A 24,933-nucleotide genomic window follows, 5' to 3' on the forward strand; every position below is an offset into this window, starting at 1 on the left:
CTTTTAAAAATTGTGACAGTTAAACTCGTATCTATTTTAGTCAGATGGTATTAATTTGTTCATGAAATTCAGAAAAGACAAAATATTATTTCTGTCATTTGAAGCTTAATTTCTAGAAGTATTTGTATCTGATGAGATATTTTAAAATCTTGCATAGAGTCAGCACTATGGTGTGCAGCAGAGTCCCAGAGCAGGCTTATGGAGTCCTGATTCCAGTGTGTGTTCTGCCACTGACATGCGCTTGCTGCTTCATCTTCTGGTACTGAGTTTATGCATCAATGAATAGATACTGTGATATAAAATCATGCTTTCTTCCTTAAGCAAAAACATTTTTGAAAAATAAAAAAGTAAAAGGCAGATTTTAATTATTGATAGTCTATCATGTCTAAACATTGTTTCAGGATGATTAATCTACTTTCATAAACATGATAGATGATTCTATTAGTTACCTTTCTCATTGCTGAAACAAAATGCCCAACACCCAAAGTGAAAGGAGGAAAAGTTTTTTTTGGCTCAGAGTTGGTACAGGTTTCAGTCCACAGTCAGCTAGTTCCAAGGCAGGGTAGCATGGCTGAGGGGCATCTCAGAGGAGAAAGTTTTTGGCAGGCAGAAGGCAACAAAGCAGTGAAGCAGCTTCTTTCTGTCCCTTTCTATTCCATCCAGGCTACTTGCTTTTTGGTACCCAGGGTGGGGTACCCTTAATCTTATCATCACACACTCTAATCCAGCCACCTTCGAAACTCCCCACCTATGACCACATGAGGCTTTAGAGAGACATCTAGATGCAAGCCATAACAATGATTTAGTCAAGCAGTGAAAAACTTTTTATTAGCAGGTATAGCAAAAGAAAGTAGACACCTTATAATAGGACCTTGTGTTGTAAAATCAGAATTGTGAATAGTCTAAAAGCTCTCCAGTAAACTACAAGGAAGGAAGGTGCCTTTTTGGATCTGCAAACTCCCACAGCTTTTGAATATCATAGACTCTGGCTCTCTGTCCTTTTTTCTATTGGAAATGATAGTCTGAGCTACGATGTAGCTCTTCATAATGCTTGTGATATAAAAGAAATCTTACATAAATGTATTTCTACCAGGGTTCTTGCAATATATGAAATCTATGGATTAGCAATTATGTTCCAAAGAATAACACCCTAGTATTCCATACTGAAGGAGAAATTATAAGGGAAGATAATTAATATGCATTTAGAAGATATTATAGAAAATGGATTTTTGTTTTATCGAAACCTGCCTAAAATGCAGTTGGTGTTTATGTAGGAAAATGACTGTAAATAAACACATTCAATTTTATAACACAAAAAAATGCATAATAAGTTGAGCACAGACTTTTTGATCCCTTAGGAACCGGCAGTCTAAGGGCAAGTATCCTCCCCAAAAGGGGAGCAACATGCCTTGGATGATGTCACCAGTGGCTGTAACCACTGCAGTGTCAACAAACAGCAGGAAATAAATGCAGGTAGGGCAAGGGTCTGGAAGCACGCTTGCCTTCTAGAAACCTCTTGTGCCTTCCAAGACTAGCTTTTTAAATTTTTGTTTTGTTTTTGCTTTTTTGTTAAGGAAGAAAGAGGACACAGCCTAGCACTTGCCTTCTGCCACAGAAACCTTTAATTTTGATGGCAGTGTGTTTCCTTGACAAATAGATTTTCTTGCAGGCTGTTGTGTCTGCAGTGTAGAGAAGTTCAGGACTCTTCTATCTTGCAGTTATTGGTTGCTTTCCCTAGACTGACAAGCATGTCTGTGGAACTGTTCAGAGGAAAGTATCAAGTTACCAGAACTAGGCAAGCCCACTGAGGAGTCCAAGGGGGGGAAAGGGGCGGGGGGGGGGGGGAGAAGGAGGAGGGGAGAGGCTCCTTTCACCCTGCTGCAGCTGCTTCTGATTGGCTGGGTGGTTCAGCTGCTTCCCTGGAACAAAAGGTCAAAGTGGACTGCAGCGTAACTGTAGAGAGGCAGCCGATAAATAGCGTTGGCTGAAGAAGTTTGGAGGTTGAGATCTCCCAACAGCACACTGGCAAATTGCAGAGCAAGTAGTTCCTCCCGCCTGGAGGCGCAGCCTTCTTCCCAAGCCCTGCTGAGCCACTGTAAGCAGACGTGCACTGTACAGAGGACCAGACTTGTGGTGGACGACAGTTGTTGGGATTTCATTGCAGATTTCCATTCGAGAATGGCTTGTGAAATCATGCCTCTGCAAAGGTAGTATTCTTTCCTGTTTGTTCTGTTTTATTCCGTTCTGTACCATCGGAGGAATGTAAAGCCATGTACTTTGTCAGTATTTGGCATCTTTCAGTAACAGGCTGTAAACTGTGTAGAGACTGTTGTACATAGTGTTCTTTCCCAAGACCAGAAATATTTAAATATCACACTGCTCTTCTACTGATGTTTTTGTCCACTTTCTTAGCCTTTTCACTTGATTGTGGTATTTTTCTTTGAATGGAAGTGAATATAAGGAAATACTTATATTAAAGTGCAAAGAAAAACAGACTGGGGGAATATATTGAGCAGGAGTACAATAAAACTGAATCAGTTTCTTAGTGTTTTTACAAAGGCTATTTTTTAGAGGGTGTCAGTAGCCTGAAAACCATTAAAAATGCATCTTAGGAGCCTTCCTTACAGATAAGGATTTTCTATCAGTAAGTGCATTAGAATAAGTGGGAATAAATGCTGAGGAAGCTATTTTCCCTGGAATAATTTTCAATAGATATATTATACACGTGACACTTTTTAAAAATTGCTATATAAGAATAATTGAGAGGGGCCGGGGATTTAGCTCAGTGGTTTCGCCGCCTGCTGCGCAAGCGCAAAGACCCGAGTTCGATCCCCGGTACCCGCCCCCCCCCCCAAAAAGAAGAATTGAGATAAGGCTCTGTTTTTGTTCATTAACTATTGCAGTATGGATTGGGTAGGGTGCTGAGGGAGTCACACCAAAGCAGAAGCATTGGTTTAAAAAAACAGTGAAGTGTAAGTGAACAATGTATCCTGGAATGTTTAGTTGGAAGTCACCTCAGTAATGACTTCTTCCAATTTCCAACCCTCGGATTTCACAATAGAAAACTGAGGTATGAAGAAAGTCTCAGAGTTGCCCAAGGTCAAATGTTACAATTTTTAAAATTAGTTTTGTTAGTCAGTTTATCGTATTTCAACTTGAAGTGTTTTACATGCAGTGGCACTTGATTCCATAGAAATGCTTCGTTTAGGGGGTTTTATTAAAGAAATATTAAAAAATAGTAAGTATTGTTTATTAATAGAAAAAAAACCTAGACAAAAAACAATTTCATTTTTTAAAACTATGCCACAAATATTTCACTTAATGTTTGTTTTAACAGTGAAAGTAAGATTAAAATTTTTATTGTTTATTTGCAGAATGGCTCCTGTATAGATATTGGCTATAACATAAACCAGTATAGTTGTTTTTCTTCCACTGTACTGACAAATACACTGTAATGGAAACTTAATGGGACTGTCCAAAGTATTTCTTCTCAAAAAATTAATAATTTAAGGCAAGAGAAAGTAGTTTATGGAAAGATCTATAATTTTTTTATATTAACAAAGTAGAAAGTTCCAAATGCTGGAAACTCTCAAGAGGCCAAAACTAGCGTATTCTTTTTGGAGTCTTCATTTGATTTCCATCTTTAAAGGTGGGGACTTCTCCCCTCATAGTAACATCAGTTCTTAAGATTCTTAAACAGGTTGTATTCCAGGTAAGACTATTGGCTATTACTGAATTGTGTAAGAGCTACTTAATAATAGAATAAGTTAAAATAGCTGTTTATGATGTCAAAATACTGTTCAGACAGGTTTATGATAACTAAAATGAGCATAATGTCCTAAAATTTTTTGCATTATTAGTCATTATTAATGAACCTAGTAGGAATAAATCTAGGAATCGTTTGAATTTACATTCTAGAATGCCAACTATCTACTTTTGTTTCTTTGCATTTCTGCACAGCTTGAGATCACTATTTTTTTGTTGTTGTGTTTTTGGGGGTTTTTTGGTACCAGAGATACAACTTGGGACCTTGCGCTTGAAAGGCAGGGGCAGAACCACTGAGCTAAATCCCCAGCCAAGATCACTGTTTTGAGCATTCACTGCTACAATGTTTTCCTGACTCTTAGTTTGATTTCCCTGCCATCTTCACTTTTGCCTGTGCCTACCTTTGGTTATAAACCTTCAGAAGGCAACCAGGTTGTGTAGCTCTCTTCACTAAGAATCCTTTATGAGTTTAAGCATTCGTGCAGGAAACCTTCCTACTTTTATATAAATTGTTTCTTCAGATCCCAACTCAATATCCTTAGCTATTGATTTCCATGACTGTGGGGTAATAATAACTATTGCTGACTGCCCCCTGCTCATCCTGCCTGAAGCAAGAAGCAGTAAGTGCAAACTCACCCTCTCTCAGAGTACCACTAGGCTAGAAACTGATTTGAATGTAGATGAGTAAAAGAATGGCCTTAAATAACAGTTAAAGACTCTCTGGGTACATTGGGGATTTAATTTTAAAATCAGTTCCTTCTTGCTGCCCTCTGTCCCCACATTTATGGAATCTGGACATGGCATGGAGTATATCTGCATTTTAACAAGTTTCCTAAAAACAACTCTGATACAACACTTGATCTTAGCCAAAAGGCTGAGAACCGATTACAACTCTGATACAGATGGCCCATACTTAAAGAAATGCTGATGTAAATTCTAGTTAATGATTATAGCTTGTAGAAAGCTACTGACAGCTGGTGTATGTAGGAATCTAACACTTACTGCCCATCATCTCCAAGTAGCACATTTAATATCATGACCTTATGTGAGTTTTTTTCCCCATAATTGATGCTTTCATTTACTGGCTTGTCAGTTCTACTTCTTAAAATAAACTTACTTGCAATGTTGTTTATTATTTTCTGTTTGACCAAACACTATTCTGTCCTGCCAGTGATCTTAGAATAAGACACAAGTCCTATTTTGTCACATGCTGGTGAGGCTACAGACACATCACCAGACAATGGCAATTCCATGTGGTGAATTCAGTAATACAACCACATGATTAGCATAATAAGAGATGTGCCTAGGTGGATAATATTACCCTATGTTTTATTCAACCTCATATACTTGTATGATCTTATTAAAGGCCACATTTTTACTGTAATGTCTATGTACCTTGTAATTTCCATGAATGACTTTTTAGCCTTCTCATATTGTGAAAATGTATAGAAGGTGTGTTATTACTACTAATCTATAACTAAGATGACAATAACAAATGAGGTTGAAAATTAGGAATGAAATATGGCACTTTGACCCCTCTTAGTATCTTTTGCTCTTTATTACTGAGTATAATTTGAAGAGTTTCCACCATGTACTTGACTATTTAGAAACCCACAATATTCAGTAAAATCTTTGCAGAGACTGAATATTTAGGATATGACCCTCTGTTCTTACTTCTTGCAGTTCAGTTAGAAGACAAATTAAGATGGGGTCTTATTATATCTATGAGACAGTTAAATTGCTCCAGTTATTTTTTTAATATGAAAATATTTCATAGTATTTCTTATAGTTAATGATAATACTCAATAAACTGCATATTTTCTAAGGTGACTAATTTATTTTTAATCACTAATAAGATAATATGTTTTATTAGATTCCAGCTGAGATAGCTCAGGCTCTCTGTCTGACTTAAATTCCATTTGACTTTTCCCTTGCAATATTGTGGATCTGTAAATAAGAATCTCTATTTTTCACAAACTTTAGCAAGCTAAAATGCAAAGACTTACCTCTGACTCTTACATCTATTTTTATAAAATATTTTAATTCTCCATGTGCACAGCAGTGTGTTGCTTTACTAGATTAACTTTCCAATAGTGCCTAACATAATTTATATCCACAAAAAATAATGATGGAGGATGAAGTTATGAACATTAATGATTAATGTGCATTCCTTTGGTTTTAATCCATTGGCATCTACTTCCATATGTTAGCATCCAATTCTTCCCTGGGCTTATTTACCAAAGTGTGAAGCTGAGGTTTAGCAGTGTCTATGTAAATTCTCTTTTTCATTACTCCATCTAGCAAATTATGATATCCAGTGTATGTTACTGAATATTAATTTCATCGTGGTTAAACATGGAATACTTCAAAAAAATAAAAAAAAAACATGGAATACTTCAAAGTGAGTGGCATTTCAGAGAGTGTAAAACAATGTGATTAGCATGTATTGGGGATTCAACATCTGAAATTTTCATAGAAACCTATCAATAGAATTCATATGGTTTCCCTAAGTATTGGCCTTTAGACTGTCATTGTGCAAACATATCAAGATTGATAAATTGGGGGCGATATGGGACTACACTAGTGAACAACCCAGGTAATGATGGTCCAGTTCATGAGCCTCCTGTGTGTTGTTAGAGAGACCTCCTCTGCTGCCTGTGGGGATGACATCCTCCATGTAATGTATCTCAAGTCTTTGCTAACTTGCTCACACTCTGGAAGTTCTCCCTGCACTGCCCCTCCCTCCACCAACAGAGTGTAAGAGGGATTGAAAGCTGCCTCACTTCTAATCTGGGTTAACCTGTGTGGGGTTGTGTATCTGGATTTATTCTTCATCACAAATGCAGCCCATATCTGGTACCAACAAAAAGTCATTGAAGAACTCTGTACTTCCTGTTTCTATTATTTGCCTATTCTGGATGTCTCATATAAATGGAATTATGTAATTATGCCATATATAATCTTTTGTAATTGGCTTCTTTCCCTTAGCTTAATGTTTTCAAAGTTCATTCATATTATAGCAGATATTGGTACTTTGTCTCTTTTCTAGCCAAATAATATTCTGATTTATAGATATAGCAGATTCTATTTATCTGTTTCTCAGTTGATGGACATTTGAGTTGTTTCCACATTTTGCCTATAATGAATAATGCAGCTATCAAACATATGCAGAAATAGCTTTTGGGAATTATGAAAATATAGGCTCCATTTCAGAACCAAATGGTTCCTCAGAGATCATCATCTCTTCCATTTTCCAGATGATTAAACTGAAACCCAGGAAAACAAAATGACTTGATACACACACACACACACACACACACACACAACAATGGAAAGCTCTCTATGCAGATGTCTAGTGAAAAACAATAAACAATTGTGGTATGAAATCAGTGAACATAGCAGGTATTTGGGATTAACAGCAAAGTCCCCCGCATCCCCACTGCTGGCCATTAGACACTTAGTAAGGGAAAGAGTGTTGATTTCCAAAGAGGAATCCAGCTAACCAGGAGAAGAAAATTGAACTCCTGACCTTATTCCAATTAGCATAGAGCTCTAATAGATGGTCCCTTACTGCACCAGACTCTAAAATTGACTCTGGGCAGCCCAAGATGTTTTCATATGTTAAGTACATAGTAGGAGCTCAATAAATACGTGTTGGATCGAAGATTATAGAGAAATTTAATGGAGACATATCAGAACACTTCAGCTTTCTATTATAATTTCTAGGTATAGTCTATCAAAAAATTACAATTAATTTACTTACCAGTAATTATTATATAAGACATGTAGTGCACAGGGAAAACAATTTGCAAGACTTTCAGTTTATATTGTATAATATTTGCTATTTAGCCTGAGAAAAAAAGGAAATAGTTTTTAATTTATTTTTCCAGGAGTACTATAACCATGAAGGCAATTTAAGAAAAATGAAGTTTTTATTTCATATGTACATTAAAACGTGAAGGTTTCTTCTTTTATATAGTTATATGGTGATTATGTATAAAAATATTTTATAATCATCTGGAATTCTACTTTGTTGTGTGAAGATTTATTTTAAAAAGTTGAATTCATTTTTTACTTTTTTGTTGTTGTTTTGTTGAGACAGGGTCTCACTATGTAATTCAGTCTGTCCTCGAACTCATGACGATCCTCCTGCCTCAGCCTCCCTAGTGCTGGGATTACAGGTGTGCACCACCATCCTCAGCCTTCATTTTTTTTTTCTTGGTACCAGGGATTGAACTCAGGATGTTGTACTTGCAAGGCAGGTGCAAAATCCCTGGCTAAGCCATCATCTTTGACTTTTAAAAATAAAGTACTTGGATTCTCTTACTCCAAATGCAGATAGCAAATATTTTGTATTTGGAGAAATATTTTGTTATAAATACTATAAATAATTTATAGATTGAAGGATCAATGCACTTCTCTTAATGAAGAAAGTTAAGAATAGTGTTACATACAGTTTTCATTAAATTTTGTTAATTGATATAACCCAAAATTATATCCCCAATGAATGTAGTACTTCGCAATTTTCAGATTATAATAATTGTTATCAGATGTACAACCTGATAGGGATACATGGAAGGAAATTGTGGCAAGTTAATAATTTGTTGTTGTGACTAAGTATATGCAAATATATTTTAAAAATTCTAAATGAGTCTGGTTTGATCTTTGTCATTTCCTAGAAGAGACATTTACATATATAAGATAAAACTCAGAAAACTTGAACTTATTAGGAATAAAAGTGAAGAACTAAACTGCTTTACTTAGGTCATGTTAAATAAATGAAATTTAAAAACTATGAAAAAATTTAAGGCATACGATAATAAATACATTAGTATTTTGCAGTCAGCAAAAATGATGAAAAGAAATGAGTCTTAGGTTAAAATTATCCTTGAAACTAAAATGAGAAACCAGATGGTGGCCAGAGTAGACTGTCGATGCCCTGTGCTGTGTGTGTATGTGACTGTCCTTCATTTTCAACTCCTCGACCTAATAAAATCTGAGGCACCTGCCTTTCCGTTTAGTGTCATCTAGAGCGAGTATTGGGCCTCCCCAGGGCCAAACCCCTCCATGGAAACCTGCTGAGCCTTGTTGTTGCGCCATGCCTCTGAAGAGTACTCTATTCTCTACATGTCCTCTGCCTTTTTCCCAATAATGCTTGCATCACCCTCAAAATTGACTCCCAGTATGGTTTATCCCAACCTTGCCTAACCTCCCAGACTACATAGCACCTCATTGGGCAAGGGCTGGAGCTATGGCTTCCAACAGACTTGTACTGGAATCTCAGCCCTGCCTGCCTCTGTGGCCTTAGCCAGTTAATTAGCCTTTCTGAAATTTGTTTTCTTATCCAAAAAATCTGATCAGTAATACCTTTCTCTGATGGTGTCTTTGAGGATTGACTGAGATAATGTATGTAAACTCAACACAAGAGCCTGGCTTGTGGTGAGCTTTCCGTGGATAGTATCCCTGAATCCCTTTTTCTTAACAAGTGTCAAATTTCAGGTTTCTCTTTCTCAGCTAGCCTGTAAATTCTGTGAGGGTCAGGACCATATTCTAGGAGGCTGTACGTTTCTGGCATGTATTATGGGTTCTAATAGTAACATGTACTACATTCAAAGCCATCTGCTGCATGAGCATGGCCCATGGTTGTGTAGCTCCAGAGCCCAAGTGCAGGTCAACATCAGGACCTCATCCACTCTCTAAGGTGCTCCTGCCCTGACCACCCAGTGTGAAATCAAGGCACCATCAGAAACAAGCCTTGACCCATTTCTCTGCCCAGGGTCCTAGGGGAGATTTGATAGGGGGAGGCTGACAGGTAATTGTGTCGCCTTTTGCACATCTTTTTTTTTGAGGGGTACCGGGGAGGGGATTGAACTCAGGACCTTGCTCTCCCAGAGGAGAGGCAAGCTCTGAGCTTGTGATTTTTGCCATCATGAGTTCAGCACTTGGTCATAGCTCTGAAGGGGATGTTTGGAGCCTAGTACAAGCAGCAGCTCCCTCTCCAGGGTCCTGGAGATAGCATCCTAGATTAGATGACCCTTGCCCTGAAAGATTAAGTATTTACCAAGTGTAGAGGAATGGAGGAAGCGTTTAAGATAGAGTGAACAACATGTGCAAACAAAGAGTTATGAAAGTACAGTGAGAGGCTCAGATTGGAGATATTTTTTGTGCCAGGTTTAAGCATCTGGATTTTACCCCACATATAGGGGTTGAGCAGAAGAGGCTAAGGATGAACTGTTGTGGGCAGTAGAAAAATGATCTTACCCCTCTGAAGGACTATTTCAGTAGAAAGGAAAGATCAGATTAAAGTCAAGCATAGTGTGTGCCTCTTATCCAAGCTGCTCAGGAAACTGAGGCAGAAGGATCACAAGTTTAAGGCCAGTCTGGACAGTTTAGCAAAGCCTCGCCTCAAAATAATAAAGAAACTGAGGCTGTAGCTCAGTGGTAGAGTGTTTACCTAGCCTGTGAGAAGCCTTGGGTTCAATCCCAGTACTAAAAAAAGAAACAAAAAAAGCCAGGCATAGTGACACAAGCCCATTTACTTGGGAGGCTGAGGCAGGAGGATTGCAAGTTAAAGCCCAACTTGGGCTACACAGTAAGACCTTGTTCCAAAACTTAAAAAAAGGTGGGGGTGTAGCTCTGTGCAAAGACCCTAGGTTGGATTGCTGTACTGCCAAAGAAAAGAAAAGGTTAGATTCAAGAGACATGTTAATTTTTGGAGAGAATTGATACAGTTTGATGACTATGACTAAATGTAGGTTTAAGAAATAAGCTGAGGATAGCAGTTGTCTTGTTAATGTGACATAAATACTATCATAGAGTAAAGGTTCTGTTCTGTGACCTCCAAACACAACTCAGCCCAGGGTACCTAGGTATATGCAGTAGCAGTGAGTAGGCAGTTGTGGTTTACTTTCTACTCTCTAAGAGCAGAGAGAGATGCAAAGGAAATGGAAGATAGTTTCCCCCCACTTAGGAGCCCTCCCTCTTCCCCTCATGCACACACCCTTACCCCCACCCAGTCAGGCTGTTGACCATACAGGCACCCATCCAGGCTTGGAACTAACTGGGTGGGTGGAACTGAAATAGAGTGAGACGGTTCTTAAGATAATGGTTCTTTGACTCTGAAAGACAGTGCAGGTGATGAAGAAAGCCTCAGTGATAGGGAAGCAGGAGCTCAAGAGGCTGTGTTTGCAGGAGGGTCTCCTTCGCCATCTCCCTGAGTTAGTTCCTGACACAGCCAGGAGAGAACATCTGAGAGAGTTGGCCTTCCAGAATAATGTTATCATTTGAAAAATATAAACTTTTCAGTAGTATCTATTGGTTTGCTAGGGCTGCTGTAACAAAGTATCAAAAGTCAGGTGGCTTCAAATGACATTATCTCCCAGTTCCGGAGGCCACCTGCAGTCAAGCTGCTGGCTGGTTCTACCTGTGTGGGCTCTCAGAAATGGTGTCTTTAGCTCTCCCCTGGGTTCAGGGTGCCCCCTCGCTTGGGGCAGGATAACTGCCTCCTCTCGAGCTCATTCCTGTGTGAATGCCTGACCTTGTGACCACATTTCCCCTTTTTATAAGGACAGTGATCTCACTGAAATTCGGGGTTAATGATTTTTCAATTTGATCACCTCTTTAAAAGCCCAGTTTCCAAATGAGGCCAAATTCTAAGGTGTGGGGAATTTGGACTTCAGTGTATATTTTGGGGGCAACACAATTCAACCCCTAACAGTATATTTCAAATTTCCACTAACCAATTGAGAAAATGGTAAATGTATCTTCCTTTATTGGAATAAAAAGTCTTTGGAAGTCTTTTGCCTCTTTGTTTTGCCTCCCAAATAACACCTTTTGGTGTTAGCTGAAAATTCACATACTATGAATATTAACAGCGGCAGCTTTTTGCATTTATCCTTTGCTCAGGAAAATCTATTTGCTCTCAAATAGCGGTAATTTGTTTGTATTTCTACTGACTAGACATTACAATCTTAGTAACAATGTGCAAAAATAAAACTGTAAACAAAGCTGCTTGGACTTACAAGGAAAGATTGTAAAATATTTCCCCTAACTCACAGCCATAAACATATAGCTATGAACTGATCTGAAAGTTTTACATTTGTTTTCCAAAAAGAATGTCAAGATTTTTGTTTTTTATTTTAATACTTGTGGACTGGGTCAAACCCAAACCCTTAGCAGCAGAACCATGTGGCTCCAGGTTGGCCTGGGCATGGGGAACACCTGCAACTGTGGATAAATTGAAAATACCAAGTGTGGCTCTTCGTTTCCAGAGGGAGGAAGGAAAGGAAGTTGCTAACTTCACTGGCCACATCATGCATTGAGAAAATTCATCTAAGATAATTCCTGCCCTTAGCACATTCTGGAGCACGTGAGGAAAACGGCTGAGTTCCAAAGAAGTGTTTGCTTAATACTTTGCTTTTATGTGTTCCTCAATTCCTCTCCTTTTCCTTTTGTTTTGTTGCTTTTTTATTTTTTAAGCCCCTGTAGATGCATGGAACCTAATCCTTAGCACGTACTTATTTTTCTATAGTTTTCAGTACTCCGTGAAAACTCTCAAATGATTTTGTGTATCTCAGATCAGTTGGAAATGTATTTCAAGTGTGTAGTTAAATATGCAAATTATGTTAAATTTTTAGTAACCAGATACATGAACCAATTAAAAAGTTGAACTAATTGGACCATTGATGTGGACAACTGAAAGGGAAATTGACTGGAATGGTGGTTTGATCTAATAACTGAAAGTCTGTTCTGAATACTTCACTCTGAGAATTCTCCCAGCAGTATTTGGTGATTCTTAGACATATAAAGCACCAAGTTTTTATTTATATGTTAATTGGTACATTTTAGGTATGCAGTACATTTACATTTATCATTGGGTGCTTGTACCTGTACATGATGTATCTTAGTTCTTATTTTTCCCCATTCCCTGTGCGCCCTTCCCTATTTACACAGACTTGGTTTCCGTTTTTTTTTCTTTCTCATAATTTTTCCTTTCCTTTTTTCCCTTTTCCCTTCCCCTCCCGCCACCCCTCCACCTTTGGACCTTTTCCTATTTCAAATTATCAATTATTCATTTTAATCATTTTCATCCTTAATTACACTGTTTCTCACACTAGAGAAACTATTCGGTATTTACACATGTGTGTCCTATTTATTTCCCTTAAGAGTATGGCCTCAATATGCATCCATTTAGCTATAAATGACTCTAGTTTCTCATTCTTTATGGCTGAGTAGTACTCCATTTTATTAAAAAACCACATCTTCTTTATCCAGTTTCCAGTTGATGGGCACTTGGGCTGTTTCCAAACCTTAGCTATTACAAACTGTAAAGCACCAAGCTTTTCATGATTTCAGATAGCTTGCTGAGTAATTAAACTGATAGGCACTGCATTCTGTGGCTTCAGTTTAGAAATGAGCGCAGCTCAGGAGAAGATTTTAAATTTCGGCGTCATTTATTTATATGTAGTTATCGGTGATGAGCCATATAATTCAGATAGAACCCTGCTAAAAGCCCCAATATCTAAGTCAGTGGCATTCTCAGTTGTCACTTCTTAGGTTTGAGTATACAGTATTTGATAAATATTCTTCCTGAAGGCAGTTGTTTTGAGAGAATATAACACCGCATATCTGAGGACATTAGCTACTTGACTGTGTGACATAAATGGATTGCCTGAATCTCTGTGTACGTTTGAATTTAAAAAAAAAACAACAAAACTTGGCTACTTAAACCTAGCTGTTATTCAGAGACAGCAAATAGGAAGTAATTAAAACATGGGCTTGATAAGAATAACCAAGGAGGAAGCCAAGTCAATGCCAAGTTGTTACAGTTTGAAATGGGCATAATTTCATAGTATACATAGTCCCCCTTATTCACAGTCCGTGTCCTTATTCTTATAAAATAAGAATATCATTAGAAGTGAATCAGTGCCAGGGATTTAGCTCAATGGTTTCACCACCTGCCTCACAAGGTCCCGAGTTCAGTCCCCGGTACCAAAAGAAAAAAAAGAAAAGTGAATCAGGGGCCAGGGATTTAGCTCAGTGGCACTGAAACTGCCTGGAAAGCACAAGGCCCTGAGTTTGATTCCCAGTACCAAAAAAAAATAAATCAGAATTCTAAATTTTGAATTTAGGAAAAAATTTTAATATCATTGGACATGGTTGAAAATGACAAAAAACTAGGAACAGGTGTCATTAACTCATATAAATAAATACTTTGGGGCCTGTAATAAAAGAGCAACATCTCTCTTGCATAACTGTGTGGAAATGGTTATTTTTTTCAAATGTTTTGCATTCTTTTTTTTCTTGTACTAGGAATTGATCTTTTTTATTTTTCATTTTGAGACAGGGTCCCATTAAGTCACTGAGTACCTAAGCTGAGCTTCAAATTGGAATCCTCGTGCTTCAGCCTCCCACAGTGCTGGGATTACAGGTGTGTACCACCACAGCCAGCCATGTTTTGCATTTTGATTTTTAAATTTTATGGAAAACCTTATTTCTTCATTGTTGGGCAGAATTGTCCTTGGCCATTTTTCCTTAAAAGTGCCTTTCAAACTCAATACAATAATTGATTTTAAAACTAATCAATTTAAAATTAATACTTTGGTTGCTTCAGAATTCATATCTCTGTCAAGATTATATTACTAAATCCCAGGCAAGGGTACTTTCATGAAAGGAAAATAAGAAATACACTAATTACATGTGAAAATTGGTGTATTCACCCTCATTTTGATTTCAAGTTATATTGTTCTTTTTGGGTATGGCACATGGATTGCTACCCTGTTGAATGCTGATTATTGACTAAATGTAATATACAGTGTGCTTCTTTTTAGATAAATTTTATTGTTTACATTTTCTCCTTTACAACACTTAAAAGTGATTGAAATTCAAGGATATATAGATCCAAATTTGGAATTTTTTGTTTTGTCTTCCACTGACAAATTTATTTTGTGCAAATGCAGCCTGAAAAATATTTGCCTATAATTAAAACTTTGTATTTCTATCAAGAGATATTCTTGATATACTGCCATTGCATTTTAATAATTACCTTGGAAGAGCTAAGAGACATAATGCATTATTGATTGGCTTTGCATAAAGGTGAGAGCTGCTAGAATAAGAAGCATAACAAGGAGGTTATGAAATCCGCACAATCTTACTGAGGGCTGCTGGATTGCAGACTGGCTATGGTGTGGATTGTTTTCACCGATCTAGTCATCACACAATGTGTTGATAGTTTAAAATAAAGAGGAAGGGCCAGGCATGGTGGTACACACCTAAAATCCAGCTACTTAGGAGGCTAAGGCAATTTAGCAGGACCTTGTCTCAAAAGGAAAAATTTAAAAAGGGCTAGAGCTATAGCTCAGTGGTATAGTGCCCCCAGGTTTTATCCCCAGGGGTATTTTTTTTGTACCACAAAAAAATGAAATGAGACAAATTTATTAAAAGGGCTGGGAATATAGCCCAACACCCCTTGGGCTCAACCCCCAGTACCACCTAAAAGATAAAGACAATAAATAATCAAAATGAACTCACATGTGCTGCAAAACTTTACATATGGCTGGCTGTGTCACCTGCACAAGTGATGAGCCCACTATAAGCTGTTTTGCTCATCTGAATGAAAGAGCAAGGGGCAAGTACAGAACACAAGGATCTAAGTGAGATAATCCAGGGTCCGTGGCTCTACCTGCTTCTCACTCCTCATGAATAAGTGTGTGCAGAAGGAAGGTATAAAGGAAAAGTGAACTGCTCTGATGGCTACATAGATGTTTAGCACACAGGCACCAACAAAAATGCACAGCCAAAGCACCGAGCCCAGCACCATCTCATCTCCCAGAAGCACTTCTCACAAAAAAGCTAAGCCTAGTACTCACTAAATGTTTGACAAAGTACATTACAATAAGCATGTCCATTTTCATTCTAACATGCTACACATTAGCATTGAGGATCTGCTCTGGGAAAAAAAGGAAACAGGCCCCATTTTACAACACACAGGCAGTTTCCCTATAATAAATCACTGCATGTTTTTAGTGGTAGCTCTCAGAAACATTGTTGATCTTACTTAGTATGACACAGATTCCTTGAAGGGGAAAAAAACAATTGTAACATTTTTTATAATTGTTTTGTTAAGTGTTTTCCAGGAATATTCTGAAGCCAAATACAGAGCTGTTTGTGTTAGGTTGGCTTAAAGCAGTTGCTGGCTGTGACCACTCAGCTCAGGTGGTTTCATCCCAGGACCTCTGGGCATTCCCCAGATGTTGTTGTCACTCAGACTCAACAAGCTTTGCCTCAGTACATCCACATCACAGGCTACAGTGAAGCTGATGTGTCTCTTACCCTGCACGTGGGAAGAATTAGCACAGTTAACTGTAATTGCAAACATTAGCAGCTCTGACAACTTGGGCATTAGAACAGCTAAGCAAGATCAAGATTGCAAACCCAAATCATGAGAAAATGCATAACTGCATCATCTGTTATGTGCCATATACCAGCTAAGATGTTAAACCTTTTCAAGTTCCAGGACAAAACACGTGTGTGTGCCTGTGTGTGTTATACTATAACTATGGTAAGATTTTGCCAGGTGAAGCAAAGGTTTCTTGTCAGTGATGCTAAAGAAAATAACCAGGGAAAACCTCACTCTATGCTTTGAGATCATTTATTAGAAAATTTTTTTTAAATAAGTATAGCATACATTTTACAGTTTTAAAAATGAAGTATATTCATATTAAGTGTTTTATTGTTTCCTGTGGTTTGAGAAACTCTGTGTGTGTAATTCCCTTTGTGTCCTGTCATGCTACGCACACTAGTTAGTGAGTAGACCAACCAGAGAAGAACCAAGCAACCAAGCGCACGAATGAGGAGCTCACTGAAAGGCTCTTCCTTGCTAGGGAATCATCCAGAAGTGGCCCCAAAGGGTATATTTTCTGCTGCAATTAACTTTGCAGATAATTGTGTCTGTAATCACTTTAAGGGTTTATGTTTAATATATGAGTACTTGAATGGACTTCAAAATAAGACAATAAAAAGCTTCCTTCTTGGAGGTGTGATGCGAATGACTTTTGCCTTTGGCTCATCTGGAAAGAAACCTCTCTTGATGACCTCGCTTGAAGAAGTAATTGATGTTGGCTCCATCCAAGGGAGGGTGTGTTTTACTAACCTACTCCATCCTGAGATTAGTGCTAATGTGTCAAAACAAAATTTGTGACAGGTGGAACAGAGTTTTAGTAAAATTGACATGTTCTGTTAACAAAAATGATATTAATTCAAAATTTATTTTCCTTTTAGTTCACAGGAAGATAAAAGACCTTTGTCACTTTTCTATTTGAGGTATTTAATTTTTTTTTATTGCTGGTCTACAGGGAGTAGAAGAGGGCTAATGCCGCTCTGGGTTTATTTACCCATTTTAATACTCATTATTTATAAGATATTCTACCTTGGGGTCAGACTCATCTTGCAAGAGCCCCTCACATACAGTTCATGCTTCATTTATCCTTTCTTTGGTTAAGTAAACTTTTAAAAATATTTAATATAGTTAAAAAGACTAAAATTAGGTATTTTGTTTTAAATGCAGAAATGATAAGGTAAACATTTCAATTCTAAAACCTGCCTGATGATTAGGGGGTGATCTAAATTACAAGTCTAGCTGGAGCTGTAGGTCAGTGATAGAGCACATGCCTAACATAAGCAAAGCCTTGGGTTAGATCCCCAGCACAGCAAAACAAGGAAACAAACAATATTCTGTACATACATATGTACAGGCGGGAGAGCAAGGGCCAGCATAGGGACCACTCGCTGAAGAAGCCTCGGGTTTTGTTAGCTTATTTTCTGTGCAGAAGTTGAGTAGGAAACTAAATATTCAGCAGATCTGTGGAGCGCAGGATTATCTTTCTAAAGACTGTAAGATCAGAGAAACTACTATTAAAACAAGGTAACAGAATTCAAAGTAGGTGTTGGACTTCTCTCCAGTGACCTGCTGTGCTGAAGTGACTTTCAGGGAACCACTGGCTGAGGTGAACCCTAGAGCCAAGTTCTCCCTGCCACAGTTCTTTCCTAACTCCCTGATCACTTTAAAGCCTTCAAAAATATGTCTGAAAATCATGCAACCATGGAAATTTTAAAAGATGGATTTTTTTAATCTTTCCTCAATTTTGAAAGAAGCTCACTTTTTTGAATGCCTGGATGCATGATACATAATTTATTTATTGGCCATTTTGAAGCTGATTTGTTGCAATAGCCCCAGAATTAGATTCACACTGCAGTTCAACCACTAATAGTTTAGAAATGTGCCATAGGACATCAGGCTTAGCCAAGTGACTGCTGTTAAGTAGTGTCCTGCCCTTGGTGATTTGTAGCATATTGCACAATCACCTTGTGGCAAGAGAGGGAACATTTGGGGTTTCAGTTTGAGCAACATGGTGGTCCTTTTTTTTCTTCCTGGTATCCTGCTGACCAAATCACCATGCCCTGATTCATAGGCTATCTCAACTGTGCAATTACTGTGAACACAAGAGGATGTTGTTACTGAGTGCATAGTGACTGATATTCATTATGTAAATACTCTCAGAAATATCAAACATGATTATTATCTATTAATGCAAATTAAGTTTTACACAGTTTGGAAAAATGTGGCCCTGGATCATGCTAACTAATGAGAACTGTTTCTCTAAATGTCTTATTGCTCTGAGTAGCATCAATCTGTGTTTATATAGTATTGAATTTTATTTTACATTACTCTGACTTTCTTTAAAGTACATGAGGAAAATATATTTATTAGTTTTAAGTGTTCAAAGACAGGTATTTTATAATATAAAAATTTTTATGATTAACTGGACTCTAATACTGTTTACAGAGACTGCTAAAAATGTATACACACTTCAGGAAAAAAAACTTTTACAAACATTTTAATACTAAATTTATTGAGATATCATGAGATTAATACAAGTTACCTTTGCCTGCTACAATTACAGGAGGTGCTTTAAGTGGTGGCCATTGGCTTCTAGACATGTATTAGTACAATGAACTGCTGCTTGGATAACCTTGGTTATTGATATTGCTGCACATGCATTTTCAATTTCTTATCTAAGGGCCAACCAGTCTAGTGGGTTTTCTGTGATATACAACATCCTCTAGGCTCTCTCATAGGAGGGTAACACCATCTGTTGAAAAATAAATCATACTACTTTTCTTTTCCTGAAGTATGTATACATTTTTGGGGGCAGACAATGTAACTAATGATGTAGTCTTTAAAAAGAAATGCTCTTCTTGCAAAACAAAACTAAAAGAAAGAGTAAAAGTAAAATAGGATATTTACTAATCTTTCACTAGAAACTATTTGACCTTTTTCAATGTTACGAGTCATAAAAACTAAGATATGATGAAACAGGAAAAAAGAATATGCATACTAGCCTGCCTTTACAGCAGAAAAAAGAAAACAGCATTGGGTTTTTTTGTGCTGAAATTTTAAAATAAGTGGAGCTATTTCATAATGCAAAAATAGTAATTATTTAGTGTGGAATTAAATTCTTAAAACTACTTTCCTTTTCTGAGAGTTCTAGAAATTATGTAGGCATAGTTTGGGGTGAGATAATTTAACTTTTTTATTACCCACTTGACTGAAGTAGAGAGAATCTACTGATAAACCATGTGCTATTTTCCCCTCAATTATTTGCATGGCTGGCTCAAATAGAATTTTCTTGAGTTATTCTAGCATATCATATTTAGGTAAAAGAAAGAAAACACAATTAAATTAATGCACATCTTTTGCACTGTGTCTGGTAAGAGCAATGCATGCTTAAACATTTTAAATGCAGTTAACATTTATTCCTGTAGCTTCCTTGTCTTCCATTTCTTTCCCTCCCACTTTATCACTGAGGAGTGCTTTGATGCAATACTCAGAAAGGGAGCTGTTTCAAGACTAGTAAATTCCTTAGTGATTTATTAACATGGGTTTTAAAAAGTACATCCGCTCTTTTAACTTCAAAAAAATAGTATACGTCTTTAGGGAGCAAAAATTGGTAGTTGTTAACTGCTATCTGCCCTAAGAGCCCTGAATATTGAACATTGTACTTTGATAATGATGATTGCTCAGGTTTTACTCAAGGGGATGAAAGGTCTTGTCAAAGGTGAGTCACTTCTGCTGAGATGAGTATTCACTGGAAATAGATCTCCTGAGCAGCAGCAGGCAGAGGGCATGAGGGATACCTGGTCAGTAGTGGGGTACTGAGTTTGGTGGTTAAAGCTGGAAGATCTGTGTGAAGTGGCACAGCAGAACTCAGTGACTGCCAGTTCAGGGAATCCAGATCAGAACAGAGAGAAGATAAGAACAAAGCAGGCTGCGAGTCTCAAAGGAGGACTAGATCCATAAAGGTAGATCACATAAGGATCCAGCCACTGCCATGGAGTCAGACCCACTCAGTGCCCGGGGTGGAGGTAGAGATGAAGAGCAGCTCACTGCTGGAGGTCACAGGTCATTGCCATAGGCAGAGAGAGGATAGGGACCTGAGAGGCCATTTTAGCTGTTACTTTGGTCCTTTTAGCACCTTGTAGATTTCTAGTTTCTTTAACTTGATATTCTCACAGTCATGGCTGAATCATGTGTTGCTCTTTTGTACATTTCCATTGCCTTTCAGTCTTTTTTGTAAAATGTGGGGCTGTTACAGACAAGCACTCATATTTTTTTCTAAATCAAACAGCTTCACAATGACAACTCTGTCTTTTCCAAATGCAGTACTTCTCCAGCTTAACCTCACTAAACAGAGAGCCATTTGTCTTTTTTTTTTCTTAAGGAAGGAAATACTAGTAACTACAAATCAACACCAACCACCATTCCATGTCACGTTTACTGCAGTTACAGTGGGTGAAACAGTAGGTGTCATTGTTCCTCAGATTGCTCAGTAGGAATGAACCAGCCCTGTTGAAATTAGGGAGATGAAAGAGAGGAACAGATTGCATCATACCTTCAGTGAGATTGCAACAAAACAGCACCTGCAATTTTAAGGTGAAGAACGTTCTTGGCAAAGATGTACACAGCCTGGTCTCTTATATTCTAGGCTTGAATCCAGAGACAGAAGCCCTCTCCTCAGTTGCTCAGATTAACATCAATGTAGCTGGCTGTTGGTGTTCGCCTGTTGATGTGTGCGTGTTTCTGCCTGACACACAGTCAGACCTGGCTGGGATCTGTTGCTGGTGCTGCCTCCATCTATCTGTTGGAGTCAAAGTGTCTGCAAACCTGGGTTTTGATTTCTGAGTTTGGTTCCCCCCAGGACTAGGGTTTGTCATCTCCATCTTCTAATTTTCCCCATTCCGCTGCTCCCAGCTCACCTGTGCTACCTTCAAGCTCCATGGTTGTCCCATCCCATCAGACTTCTACCCTTGAATTCCTGGATTGCCCATATAGCTTGTGTAGACATAGAACTTGTGTTTGTCTGTGCTTTACCAAAATCTTAAATACGTGCTTCAGGGGCTCCATACCTGTAACTAAGCTTCTTGCCAGCTCACCTGACTCTTCATGCTTGCTCTTGATCCTCTAACCAAATGTTTCTCTTCCCTGTTCTCATCGGATGTTCCATCAGAACCCTGGAGTTGACGGTCTTCTTAACTTTCAACCCAAGTTTTATGTTTGTATTTTTTCATATTGGGGATTCAACCCCTGTCTTCACACTGAGCTACGTGCATCTGCAGCCCTTTCTTATTTATTTTAAAATAGGATCCCACTAAATTACCAAGTTTGCCCAGGCTGGGCTCGAATTTGTGACCCTCCTGCCTCTGCCTCGCCACAGTATTGGGATTACAGGCTGTGTCACCACACAGGGCTCAGGCCAAGTTCTAATATGGTACATTCTGAAACTAAGTTACTACTTTTGATTTGCAGTGGCTTAGGGTCAGTTTCAGTATTTCATCTGCTTTCAAATTTTCCTGAAAGAACATCAGATATGTTTATTTCCCAATGAGCTTTTGGGCATATAAACCCATTTTTTAGGATTTTATCTATTCTTAATTGCTGGAAAGTAGGACCCACCCATCTTATGAAAGTCTCTTAACTATAAAATATATGTTGAAGAGAGAATTTTAGCTTTAAATAAATTCACATTCAAATTCTGTCTGATATTTAATGGGATCTGGAAATTAGATCAAACTACTCTAATTCTCATATGTAGAAAACTTTTAAAAGCATTTTTAGACAGCTTTTTGGGAGAAGTATCTTTCCAAACAAATTGTGCTAGAAGTTGCATGCGGTTTTTTATTATACTTAATTAATTTTAATTTTTTATAGTTTGGTCTTTTTTTTTCTTTGAGTGAAAAATCCACTTTAATAATCCAGCTTCAGCTCAGCTGAGGAGCTTCAGCTCTCCTCTCAAGTGCAAAGAGGTGGAAGAAAAGTCTTGCCAAGGGTCCTCAATCCACAAAGAGGTTACCGATCAGAGAGGGCAACAGCTCAAAGAAGCCCTTGAAGAGGGTGAGGGTCTGGAGCAGCCCTGTAGTACAGGCTATCTCCCGGATGGAGTGCATGGCCAGTTGGGGGCTGCCTAAATCTAGCACCCGCAGCCCCAGTCAAGAAGCCAAGATCGGGCCAATGGTGCTGCCACAGGGAGAGTCATTCTGGACCATGAGGTCCTGCAGGGGCACCCCAACATTGTCGGCCACCTCTCGGATCAGGGCCTCTGAGATGGCATTGGATGCATAGCGCTGCTTGCTGTTCACCTTGATCACAGGGCCCTTGTGGAATAAGGGCCGGTGGTTCTCCTCGTGCTTGTCCAGGTAGTTGGGGTACACGGCATGGGCCATGTCTGCGCTGATCATGTAGGACTTGGGTATGGCCTCCTCGAAGGCCGTTAGGTGCTGGGACGAGGCTAAGATCCGCCGCAGCACCAGCTCAGTCAGCAGAGATTGCCCTCCCTGGGCCCTCTCAGAGCCCACCTCCTCGTGGTCATACAGCGTAATCATGCGCACATGAGGCTCCATGGCCAGAGAGGCAGGTGCTGCGCAGGAATCAATCAAAGCCTGCAGGGCACAGAAGCAGCTGTGCAGATTGTCCAGCCTCGGGGCGAAGATGAACACATCATAGGCTCCACCCAGTACCGCCGGCTGAGTGTCTGCCAGGCACAGCTCCATCTCCAAGATGTGTTCAGGGCTTAATCCCAGCTGGGCACAGAGCAGGGACGTGAGGACCGAGTGGTGCCACTCATCAGCTGTATTGAGAGGCCCTGGCTCAGGAGCCCCCATCTCCAGCTCCTCCTGGATTGCTGTGGCAAGAATGGGGACTAGGTGCGTCTCCGTGTTGGGCCCAAAGTTCTCGTTGATATCTCGCGGCAGCTGGATGGCTAGGTGCGGGATGCACAGGATAGGCCGGTCCACGTGCATCAGCCGCTGCTCCAGCCGACCTGAGGAGAGGCACTTGATAATGACACATGACACGTCCAGCCAAGGTCAGGTCTCGATCAAACCACGTGTTTTAAATGATACATACTTTCTAAAACATCTTTTCACAGTTAAAATTTTTCATTATCAGGAGGAAGAGTTTAGAGAAGTGTGATGTACCAGACATTATGTTTGTTGGTAAGCCTATTGTGGGCTACTTAGTAATGAGGAAAACAGACACTGTTTATTGAGTATCTACTGATTTTTTACCAAATGATCAGATGAACTAGGTATTTGAGCATCTTTAGACACAAATAACTACTCACTTAAAATATTTTTTATGTTTGTTTGTTTGTTGTGCTGGGGACTAAATCCAGGGCCTTGGCACTAAGCTACCCCCAGCCCTTTTCTCATTTTTTATTTTAAGACAGTCTCTCATTAAGTCACTAAATTGCCGAGGCTGGGCTTAAATGTGAGACCCTCCTGCCTCAGCCTCTCAGAGTGCTAGGCTTACAGGCATGTGTGACCATACCTGGCTTCTCTGTCTCTTTTGACTACAGTGGTGTTTCTAAACAGGGGAAGCGGATATACCACCTCTGCCTGTAGAACTCTCTTGGTTTGGGCACTTTTTATTGTGGCAAATTTGGCATTAAGTGTGTTTTCATTGTTATCCTGCCAGCATAACCATCCACCTCCAGAACTTGTTACCTTGCAGAACTGCACCCATTAAACACTAACTCCTCGTTACTTCCTCCCCAACCCTGGCCTACCTTTTGTCTCTATGACTTTGATTATTCTAGATACCTCATAAAAGTGGAATCAGACAGCATTTTCCTTCTGTCACTGGTTTATTTCACCTAACATGATATGCTCGAGGTCTACCTTTGCTGTTGCATGTATCAGAAGTTCCTTCTCTTCACAGCCTAGGTAATAATTCTACTCTGTGAGTTTACTGCATTTAGCCATGCATCAGTGGATGTTTGGGTTGGTTCCATCTTTTGGCTGTTGTGAATAATGCTGTTATGAACATGGGTGCCCAAGTATCTATGTCCAGTCCCTGATTTCAGCTCTATTCAGTATCTTCCCAGAAACAGAATTACTGAGTCACATGGAAAATCTACATTTAAGTTTTGAGGAACTGCCATACTGTTTTACATAACAGCTGCATTACTTTACATTTCCACCAACTATGCACAAGAGTTCCAATTTGTTTTCATCCCTGTCAACTCCTGTTATTTTCTGTCTATTGATAATAGCCATCCTTATAGGTTTGCACTATGTAAACCTTTGTAGAGATGCCTGGATCTCACTGGCAAGAATTCTAAGTCTCAGGTGTTAAAATGTGTTAAAGGAGATTTTGGCCCACATTTCTCGCTGAAGACTTCTGAGCCAAAGCACCAATATAGCTGAAGAGTTACAAACTTTATTAGTGTTCATGCAGTCTTTAAGGGACTTGCTGCTGTGTTCTTGATATCTGAGAATTCCTAGTCATACCTCTTTTTTGATAGTAAGAAATCAGTATAGATTCTGGGCTTAATTCTATCAGTATTAATGAAAATATTAAGCATACGTTTAGCATATAGTGAGAAAGATAGATTATCTGAAATTTGAATGTGTTTCTTCATACACCTTTCCTCAGCATGATAAAGCAAAGGAAGAACTGTACTTTTGGGAAATGACACTTTTGTATCTATTCTACTCAGATCTCTTCCTACTTCATTCCTCAGTTTCCCTGCCTTCCTATGGGCTTCTCTTTGTGGGAACTTCAGATTTCAATGACATGTAAGCTTATAAATTAAGCAGGTGGCAGACTACATT

At 38.8% G+C, this 24,933-nt stretch overlaps 1 protein-coding gene and 1 pseudogene across 10 annotated transcripts in view; one reads left to right on the forward strand and one right to left on the reverse strand.

The window, feature by feature from the left end:
• Window positions 1–24,933, forward strand: part of Fam13a (family with sequence similarity 13 member A) — a 324,922-nt gene that overhangs the window by 235,327 nt on the left and 64,662 nt on the right. For 2 of the 10 annotated variants that reach the window (XM_004848070.4, XM_004848071.4), the window contains exon 1: window positions 1,918–2,207. The exons of the other annotated variants lie outside the window; for them this stretch is intronic. In XM_004848070.4, coding sequence (XP_004848127.2) covers window positions 2,179–2,207 — 29 coding nt within the window. In that variant the 5' untranslated portion in view covers window positions 1,918–2,178. Of the gene's footprint in view, window positions 1–1,917; window positions 2,208–24,933 lie in introns of those variants that run through there. 10 annotated transcript variants of the gene reach the window in all.
• Window positions 22,022–23,203, reverse strand: LOC106009686 (aspartyl aminopeptidase pseudogene; annotated as a pseudogene).

This window comes from Heterocephalus glaber, unplaced genomic scaffold (assembly GCF_053883595.1).
Source record: "Heterocephalus glaber isolate CG9 unplaced genomic scaffold, H.glaber_assembly_v1.0 deba00001454, whole genome shotgun sequence".
Lineage (NCBI taxonomy): Eukaryota > Metazoa > Chordata > Mammalia > Rodentia > Bathyergidae > Heterocephalus > Heterocephalus glaber.